A 10,837-nucleotide genomic window follows, 5' to 3' on the forward strand; every position below is an offset into this window, starting at 1 on the left:
TGAGAGACAAATATATACTTAGAATTTTTTTTTTTGCATGTTACCATGCATGCATGCATGCATGCAAAAAAAAAAAGTTTCTTGCAAATATGTACAAGAGGAAAAATATCATCATCATGTTGTATAATCTCCATTCATCATTAAAAGCAGAACACTGTGATATATCATGAAGGCTTTCATTTAAATTCACCTGCTGCTAGTCCAGGACCAGGTGTGAAGCAATGTAACTGTTCTCAAAGCACGAGCAGAGCCAAGATTCACAGAGTCATGCAATTCCTCCATCTAGTGGTCAGTTTACAGTAGTGTCATTAGCAGTCTGCGAGAGCAGGGGTGCACAACTGGACTGCCAGGACAGTTAGGTTATTTAATACTAAGACTAAGACTTTCAGACAGATGCAAAACAAGTAACTGATTTAACTGAATTAAGTAACTGAATTATGTGTGAGAATGGAAATCACTGACTGTGCTGGACCTCTGGTATTTATACATATACTGTAGGTTCTTATAAAGCACCCATGTGCTGACTTTCCAAATCTATCAATAGGAGCAGACTGTATTCCAAGTCATTTTCTTCTGCACCATTACACCTCACATTGGCTCATCAATACCTTGGACAATAGTAATTGGCTAAACCAGGGGTGTCAATCATATGGCCCACGGATTGACTCAAAAAAGGTTCTAGTCCGGCCCACCAAACGATTTTATAATCCTTGTTCTACATCGTTGTTCTAAATTAAATTCTTTGTGTGGACCCATAATTGAATTGAAATATTAAAAAAAAAAACCTGCTAGTCTCTTTTAATCCACTAAAGAGCAAAACAGAGCAATTAACTCAGGGTCATAAACTCTACTAACAAAATGTGCTAATCTTATATAATTCTTCATTAGCAAGCTAAAAGAAATTGACATATAAATTGACATATAATTAAGTCCATTTCCCAATTCAACCCATGTCATACTGTATATCATCTCAGTTAAGTCTGGTTTTCCAGGTTTTAACACTACAAACTGTGGAAAAGGTCAAGAGGGGGTGAATACTTATGCAAGACATAGTTTGCTAAAAACCATAATTTGGAAAATTTGTTTTCAGGCTGTTCATCTGTTTTGTGGTTGATACTTTTAATCCATCTGTGCATTCAGAATGTACCTTTCAGATAAATGCTGAAAAATAAACACATTTAAGAGGAGATGTTGTGTTAGGCCTTACTACGCAGATTTTTTTTGGTCTGGCCCAATTGACATTGGACTACGTGTTACATGGTCCGTTTCCTAAAATAAGTTTGAGACCACTGGCCTACAGAGTTGAGTCATTTGTGAAGACAAAGTCGGTGATTCGGTACAATGGACACAAAGTACAAATACACTGAATGACAGCAGTGAATTTGTGTTTCAACACTACAACTAAAAAAAAACTATAACTTGTAAGAATGAAGTTTATAAACCGAACTGTACAAAAAAAAAAAAAATAGGTCACATGTTCTGTAACACTGTAACATTAAATGCAATGATCTTACACAAAAAATAACTTTCATCACCTAATTTACTCAACAAACATTTTCATGACCAATGACATAACTGACTTTTGTTCTCATGTAAGACCTTTTGTTCTCATATAATAACGGTATTATCCCAGAAGATGGCAGTATTGCATAGTCTATGCTGGCAGCAGCCCAGAAATACAAGTTAACTACTACAATACTTTGATTTTACAGACTGATTCTTTAGCAGTCTTTAAGGCTGTATGGGTGATAGTTTGACAAGATGGCCCCCCTACGGCCTAAATATTTTCTTCACTGGACAGTATTTTATGTAATTAAATCAGTATTCTTTCCAAAAAGCATGCACGTAGGAAGTTTGTTGGTAAAGTTTGTCCCTAGGTGTGAATGAGTGTGTGCATGGTGCCCTGTGATGAGGGCCTCAGGCTCAGTGTTCCTGGGATAGGTTCTGGATTCACTGTGACCCTAACCAGGATAAAGCAGTTACTGAAGATGAATGAATGAGTGAATGAATCAACATTGGCTTGTCTAGTTATGGTACAGTATATAGACTCAACTTAGATAATGTGAGACACTTAGCATTGACATGATGTGATAAAAATGTGATCAAAATCAAGGCAGCACTAATGTAATATCAAAGAGGAGGAGGCGGGGCAAGATGGACTCTCCCCACACTAAGGTACGGTAGTGGCTGTGAATGACTTTTGGTAAAGGTTTTGCTAATAATTTATTTTAATCTTAAGTCCTAAAATCTGTCAAACATTAATGTTGTAATGTTTTAATTTGAAAACAGGTGTTAAATTGCATTATACGATATTGATTAATTAAACATTTACAAATGTTTTTCACATAATAACAAAATATCATTTTACTATTTTACTGCTGTTCTATTATTATCATTTTTATTTTTATTTTTTTTATTTTTTTTTTTTACTTTGTTTCATTATAAAAATACATTGAGGCTTGCTTGTATTTTAATTTATTGGATATCAAGAAGCCAAGACTACACACAATGAGTCTTAAATCATCCTTATATAATGAATAACAACTAGATCTTATTTAAGAAAATACAAACATGAAGCACAGAAAATTCAAATACAGAATAAAAGACAGAGATTAAATAAAATGCATACAATAGGTTTTTGGAAAGAAATTTTTTTTGGCCTGCATAAATTAGGCAGATTCTAGGATTTCCTTAGGAAACCTAATACAAGTGTCCCAAAATACGGCATGCGGGCAGAAAAAAAAATGTTTGGACTCGAAGAATGCTCAGTGGATGGCCATGTCTCTCAAAGAATGCTCAGTGGATGGCCATGTCTCTTGTGAGTATATCTATGTTTGTCCTTCTGATATGATTCATCAGCATTTGGGGAATTTCAGAAATATTTGATTGAAGAGAACATACTGGAGAAGTCCAAATGATCACCTGAGTTTAGTCTATGGGACAGAGAAACTAAAGTTTAATGCACTCAGTAAAGTCTAAAGGCAGACGCTGACCGCTTTTCTCACAGCACATTGCTCGCATTGTACCACACAACACCACTGAAACTGGCATTGGCAGTTCTCCTCATATTCAAGAGTGTGTTCTGCGTGTCCTTTATTGCAGCACAGCCAATCACAGGCTCCAGGCCCTGTCTCTGTACCATTACACTCCCGACCGCGTGTCCCTTCAGATCCCGTCCTGCGATTGGCCACGCAGAAATCTGGGGATTCATCTGAATAGATGAGACTGTGGGCACTCAGGGGAGGAACATCCCGGTCCAGGGGGACGAGGGATTTGCCGTCGTTGCCACCCATCACACGAACTGCTGTTCGGAAGCTCTGCATGAGGTGATTTCCAACCTGGCGGAACAGAGGCAACTTCCTCCAGCAGCTGTGGAGTGTGCAGGAGCCAGAGAGGCCGTGACATTTACATTCGGTTCTCATATTGGTCTTTACAGCCTGCCTCACACACACACACACACACAAAAACAGTTCACAAAAAACAAGGAAGACATATTTGCAAGCAGACCCTTCAATTTGGCTGGGGTTCATTTTAATTCATCTGTTAGACATAATTAATCTGTAATTCACAAGGTGACCTGTTGCCTGCCCTTTTAATTCATTCTGTTTTAATGTCTTGGGATGTCAATGTGGAGAAACATAAACTAAACTGCCATAGGGAAGACTGTGCCTGGCTGCAGCCTGAGAAATACTGCACATCTCTGACATCCATCTGGATACCTGACTACTACATACACTCACATTTGTCTTACTATCCTTATAAGGACCTTCCATTGACATAATTATTAATGCAGCTAATTAATGCTATACTACACCTAAATCCAACCTTAATCCCAGTGACCAATATGAAACCATTTGGCTCTTTTAATTTTTTAAAATAAAAGCTGCAGTTTTTGCAAAACAGCAGTTTTTCTCATGGGGACCAGCCAAATGTCCCCACAAGGTCAAAACTGTTGGATATTCCTATCCTTGTGGGGATATTCGGTCATTATTTTTTGATATTTCAGCACCTCAAATCCAAATCTGTATAATAAATACTACCCCACTTTCTACTCTAGCCTGTAGTGTAATAGGTACAGAACTTCTCTGAATATAGCTTTAATGCAGCTGTAAATTTTTTTTTTTTGTAAAGAAACCTGTTACATCATAATATGTTTTTTACTCACACACTTTACTCACACTAAAAAGGAGCTGATCGATTGTGAAAAACAATTTTGTGTCATATTTCTATTTTACATATTATAATTTTGTATATGTTGGGTAAACTAAACTCTTTCCTAAATGTGACCCTTATTTTTTCACTTTGTTAGCAGAAACAAAATATTGCGAAACATACAGTGTATTGTATCTACCAGCATTGTAATATGATATTTATGCAATAATTTCCACCCCTTAAAACTAATTTGCTCCATATTGCTCAAATGGAAGTGGACAAGAATGAAGTTGTGTAAATGGTACAGCTATTAAAATGGTACCATAACAACAGCCTGTTAGCAAAAACACAGATCCCATTAAAGCAAAAACACAGAGCTCATTAAAGCCCAGACAGAGACACACACTGAACAGTGTTGATGGTTCAACAATGCTTCAGTTTCCTGCAGAGGGCTGCCGAGCTCTGGGAACTTGTACTAGACCCAAAACACTGGAGTTATCCTGAAAACAGTGGCTTCGCAGTCTGTGTTGTCTAAGTAAACAGACCTGCAATGTTCCATCACATCACCACTGAAGGCTTTTTTAAAAGTTTACTATGGTGTAGTATTTAGCACTGTAACTCATAACCACAAAAACACTTTATCAAAATTACCACAGTATACTGCAAGCAATTAACTGATAAAAAATAAATCATCTTAATTCATGATCTAGGGAGCATGCTGGAGCAGTGGGTAGCTTTGCCGCCTCACAGCTCCATGGTCCCTGGTTCAGTCCTAAACTGGGGTTACTGTCTGTGTAGGCTTTTTTGTATGTTCTCCATGTGTCCACATGGGTTTCCCCTGGGATCTCCGGTTTCCTCCCACCTCCCAAAAAACATGCCGCTAAGTGGACTGGTGACTCTAACACGTGAATGTGTGTGCATGGTGCCCTGTGATGGACTGGTGTCTTATCCAGTGTGTATTCCCACCTAACACATAGAGTTCTTGGGATAGGTTCCGGATCCACCATGATAAAGAGGCTACTGAAGATGAATGATTGCATCCATGATTTTTATTAGTCAATCACTTCAAGTATATGTGATAGACCTTGTCCAACCCATTCTTAACTTATCTCTTCCTAATGCTCCTAATACCCCAGTACCAATAAAAAATGCTATTTCCGTACCAGTCTGCCTGCCTCATTGTTGTGCAGGTCAATTAGGCTCCTGATATCACTCTTGCCCTTCTGCTTTCTGGTGTCCGTGAACTGTCTGGAAATCTTGTAGCCAAAGTCCACATCATCTCCGCAACCCCCCCACTCCCAGTGATGGTCCTGGAGAGCAGGGTTTGGATTCAGCATAGCCTGCTCAATGGGGCTACCAGAAGAGCTCTCAATAGCCACACAGCCACACTGTAGCAGCTCCCCCTGGCTGCAGGCCCGTGTTACCGCATGCAGCACTCCTGCAGCCGTGATGCCGTTTATGAAGGCCGTCTCCCGAATATCTGAGAAGAAATAAATAAGAAAAACATAATATACACAAAGCCTCTTGTAATACTTGTATGCATTATCTATGATGAATGCAAAAAGATCCATTACATTGTATCAGCCCAGGGGGTGAATACTTATGCAACCAATAAAATCTCTCTCTCTCTCTCTGTATACATTTTCCAATCTTTTCAGAGTGGTTGTTTTTCCAGTTTGCTCAGTTTCAGTTAGCCTGTGCCCACTGTAGCCTTCTTCTGCTTGGTTTGATGTGTTTTGTGTTCTGAGATGCTTTTCTGCTCACCATGGTTGTAAAGAGTGGTTATTTGAGTTACTGTAGCCTTCCTGTAAGGGGAGGTCAGGGTTTTGTGCAGGTCATTTGAGTTCTTCCATTCCAACCTTGGCAAACCTTGTCTTCATGGACCTCGCTTTGTGCACGGGGGCACTGTCATGCTAGCCCCCTTAGTTCCAGTGAAGGGAAATCAATACAGCATACAAAGACAATTTTGTGGTAACAGTTTGGGGAAGGCTGACATATGGGTGTGATGGTCAGGTGTCCACATACTTCTGGCCATACAGTGTATACCTCCTCTGTTTAGTTAAGAACAGCAATAAAAAATAGTTATTTATATCCTATATTCATCATTTTATTCTCTAATATACATGCTGAATATATGAAGTATTATCTTATCGACCTAAGTGGGTATGTATTCCTTGCACATCTCTCTTGTGTAGACTTGTCTGGATGCACCTTCATTTGCCAAAGGGGTGTGTTTTCTTCTGGTAGAATCAACAAGTTCTCTAAGAAGCGCTAATTATTGGTGTCGAATTCACATGGGCCACATTCCATCTATCAGAATTGAGCAAATTGCTGACCTTTTGCATGTCACATTCCTGAAAGCCCTGCTCATACAGGTGTGTAATGAAGAGAGAATGCCTCTCATTTCTCAATAAGAAAGCTTGGCTCAAGTTGCAGTCACTGCCAGGAACTCACACCAAGACAGTATTATACTTGAATTCAAATGGAAGGGGTGGGAGAAGATCATCGTTATTCATGTGGAGATTTGTGATTTTTTTTGCACTGTTAAAGCACTCCTGCCCAGAGAGATGGTGGGGAACTCCTGCCCTCTCATGGCCTACATAAGTACTGTATGTTACAGACAAACTTGCTCGCAACTCTCTAGCACAGGGGTTCGCAAATGGAATCCTGGGAACCTAGTGCCCAGGTTTTGAGCTTTTCCTGCTCCCAATACACCTCATTCAGTTCAGGAAGCACTTGTCTGTGAGTCCCCAGTATTGAAGTTGAGAAACCCTGCTCTATAAAGCTACCATAGGATTAGCACTCATGTCTGGCATTTCAATAATGCTTTAACATGCTCTTGTTGATTCATGTCTGAGATGTCTGTAGCACCTACACAAGTAGCGTCACACAAGTAGACTCTTGCAGCACAAGGGAGAGGAGGGCATGTGCGAATTTGCCTATTTCCAATTAATATATTTCTTCAAATTCTATGGATTTTTAAAATATTATAATGGCTTATCATTGGGAGATCAACAGTCATTGCCATCTGTACTCAGGTGCCAAGGGAGAAAATGTGGACATGCTGTCTGTGTCGGAGAGACAACATACTCTCTGTCTGCTATCAATCACAGAAACACTAGCCAATCATAGGCATCTGTGAGCTCATGTATGTGGAAGAGGGCAGATAGCGCTTTCCTCCAAGTATTTTTTCATGTAGCATGAGCAGTAAATGCGGAAAAAAGATGCGGAGGTTGGCTTCACATGTCTCAGAGGAAGCACGTGTTTTTCATCGCCCTTCCTTGGTTGTAGTTATTGTATGATAGGGAAGAACTGGAGGATGGGTGGCGATAATGGGTAAAAAAAAAAAAAAAAAAGTTGTCATATACAATTGGTGTAGTTGGCTACATATTTGAATGTAGCAAGGCTGATGTTACATTTTTTAAGTATTTTATTCCTCTTCTTTATGAACAGCTTTCTTTTGAAAAAGTACAGATCACAAAGCCTTCTGGGGATGTTTTTCTCCTGAAATCTACTGTTATGTTGACACAGTGTCGGTCTCAGCACTCTGAAAACTACTGGAACAGTCCTTATGATGGTAATAGGATTTCTCCACAGGAAAGAGGTTAGGGGAATTCGACGAGGGTGTGATTAAAAACAATATTAGCGCACTTGGAGAGACTATCACAGAGCACTCGACTGTGTGTGTTCATGTGTCTGAAGCACAAACAGGCCTTCCTAAGCTGTGACTAATCTTTGACTAAGGAGTGAGTTGGCCCCCTGTAGCTACGCATCACTCTACATATTAGATATTCCCTGGGAAAATGCTCCCACCAAACTCTCTTTCTGGGAATTTAAGCAGGTTACATTTCCAGGAGGATTTCTTTTTTCAATAACAGACAGCCCCTTCTTTCAAAATCTCAGGGTGTTTTCTGAAATAACTAAGAAGCAGCGTCACACTGTAAGGGTATATTTTTATTTTATTTTAATTCCTCCGAGGGTATTAGTGTTACAGTATTTGAGGCATGTAACTATGTAAATAAGACTGTAATCAAAGTCATTAAATATCCCAAAGGAGTTAAATTAAAAACAGCCAAACAGAAATATACCCTCGGATTGCAGCTCTGTTTTTAATACGTTTTACCATTGTATACATAAAAGCATTGTTTTTAGAAAACTATAATTTCCTGGAACAGTGCACGCGTTGTCTGGCTGGAGACATGAACACATGTAGCCACATTATTGAAAGTGAGATTCACCTTGTTGCAGGATCTTGCCTAGACTCTTGCCATGACCTGTACAGTTCCAGCGCTGATGGCGGAACTGGTGTTGGCATTCGCGTATGCCCAACCGAGCACCTTTGGCAACTTCTCGGATTAATTCAGGCTGGGTTTGGCACAGTTCAGTATATGCACCTCCTGCAGGCTTACTCCTCCTGCAAATGCTGTTTGGGTCCATCACAAGAGGACTGCCCATCACACTGCAGTTAGTGAAGTGGAGAATAAAATTAAGAGCCTTTTTTTAGAGCATCCACACACGCATACGCACAGATCAACTTTCTGAACATAATGCTCAGTCCAAACCTGCTTGTTGAGAAAGGATGCAGCTGAATTTCTTTACTCCTCTCTTTTTCCATTCGTCTACAAGTCACTAGTTTGTGCTCTGATATGAAATGGCATTAATCATTTTTTGCAAACAGTGATCTCTATTATTAGAAGTACATCTTATAAATGTTATTCTTTGAGGCAGTTTTGAAACCATGAGGTCTCCCTGCTCATCTCTGTGAAATCATTTCATTGCTCTACTTTATTGCATAACCCACTATATCCTCAGATATTATTCATCTCTCATAGATTGTGTTATCATGCTCAGTTTCTGTTTCAGTGACTACAAGAAAACCTGAAACTGTTCTTTTAATCTGCTGTAGTAGCCAATGTTAGCATGCTTTCTGTCAAATAAGCAGCATGCACTATGTAACCAAGTGCGTGGATAGATGTAGTCTAGACTTCATACTGTGCATGCATTAGGTTATGCTTATTATAGTATCATATGAAGTATTGGAACTTACCGCCACAGGCGACCGGTGAGAGTGAAGACAAGAAGAAGGTGCGCTTGCATTGGGAGCATCATCCAGCAGAGAATCGTTCAAAAGAATAGAAATCCACCTGCAGCTATTTTATACAGGTGATCATGAAGAGCAGAGAACCTTAAAGCTCGCATTGTTTCAGCCACCGCGCAGGTTCTGCCTATGAGGCACAGCTGGTAATGAGGATTTGTTGAAGCCAAGACATGCTGGAGGTAAGGTGTCCGGGGAGTGCATATATTGGGGCAGAAGTGCACATGTGCACATGTGCACCCAACGCCCTACGAAGAGTTTTCTATAAAAAATAAATTAAAAAAAAAAACAAAAAAAAACCGCTCGTGCGCAGTTTACGCGCTCACGGTGCGCACGCGGGAGGACCACGCGCGAGTTCCGCCTTCGTACCGGTTCCTCTGGAGGCGTTTTGCACAAAGTGAGTCTCAAACTAAGTTTAGTGCTGGTGTAGTGACGTGGAAAAGAAAAACAGCCGTGCAATAGTGCCACTTGAAGCAAAAAAAAAAAAAAAGATGAGAGTATGAGAGTAGAGAACAGCTCTGTCTGTTTTCTTTTCAATTTTATTGAGGTCTTGTGTTTGGTTTTGTGTTATGATATCAGTTCTGGTATGTTTTTCATCAAAATTTCCCTTTGCTTTTTGTTGACCTTGGCAAGTCCTTCTAGGCCTCCAGCTATGTCAATGTCTTGTGCTATCAAGTGGAGTTAAAATGTGAGATCTCTACATTCTCTGCACACCTAAGAGAACGAATGTCAAATCCTGATGCCAAATCTTCAAACCCCTCCTGAAATACGAGGTCAGAGGAGGGAATGGATCCTCCCTGATTTATCTTTGCTTATCTCCCACTCAGAGGATTGAGTGTCAACGAAAGAGCATGATTTATCCGTCAGGGGCAAAAAAAAAGACAGTGATGAGTTTAAAATGTCCCTGAAAGGATTTTGACCTGCCTACAACTTGTGTTTTGATCAAAGTTTCGCTCTTAGAAAGAAAGGGTTCTTAGTTTACCAAAGGAGCACTCTCTGCAAGTGAAACCCTCTATTGTAGGTTCTGCACAGAACTTTTAAGGATTCCTCACAGCTCATTTCCCCTATAGAGGATTATACCAATTGCTGGACCTCGGAAAAGCTAAAGTTTTAAACCTAAAAAAGAATTTTCAAAGAATGTGTTTAAAACAAGAACAGTGTTGAAAACTTAAAACACAGATATAAAATGAAAATCTGTGTAAAAAAAAATAAAAGTGTTTACATGACATTTATGAAATTGATACAAATCAGTTACATAAATGAAATGCATAATATTCAAATTATTCTGTTGTGCACCATAAGAGCCATGTGACTTTCACTTTTGCAAGTCTAGGTTGCATACCCCTGTCTTTCTCTGGTATTTTATAAACTTAAAATGGTCTACTTCGTTCTCTAAACTGGAAACATGAATTAAATGATTTAAGGGTAAAACAGTAATGGTCAGTGTAGATATCGAGGCCTTGTTCTGATAATCAGGTGCTGCCATAAAGCATGAGGCACCCATCATTTCCACGTAGTAACTTATAAGAATGAAAACTTTGCTAAATAAAGGGCAGTACTGAATGTTTGGCTGCCAGTTGTTCTCACTGC

The 10,837-nt window shown here is 39.5% G+C and overlaps 1 protein-coding gene across 1 annotated transcript; it reads right to left on the bottom strand.

Annotated features, from left to right (window-relative positions):
- Positions 1 to 2,497: 2,497 nt before the first annotated feature.
- Positions 2,498 to 9,536, bottom strand: wnt6a (wingless-type MMTV integration site family, member 6a). Its single transcript, XM_026933523.3, has 4 exons — positions 9,200 to 9,536; positions 8,391 to 8,611; positions 5,316 to 5,632; positions 2,498 to 3,437 (listed from the first exon to the last, which is right to left on the bottom strand). Exons 1-4 carry the CDS (start codon positions 9,259 to 9,261, stop codon positions 2,976 to 2,978), a joined length of 1,062 nt encoding a protein of 353 aa, XP_026789324.1. The 5' UTR covers positions 9,262 to 9,536; the 3' UTR covers positions 2,498 to 2,975.
- Positions 9,537 to 10,837: the final 1,301 nt, after the last annotated feature.

This window comes from Pangasianodon hypophthalmus, chromosome 2 (assembly GCF_027358585.1).
Source record: "Pangasianodon hypophthalmus isolate fPanHyp1 chromosome 2, fPanHyp1.pri, whole genome shotgun sequence".
NCBI classification, from domain to species: domain Eukaryota; kingdom Metazoa; phylum Chordata; class Actinopteri; order Siluriformes; family Pangasiidae; genus Pangasianodon; species Pangasianodon hypophthalmus.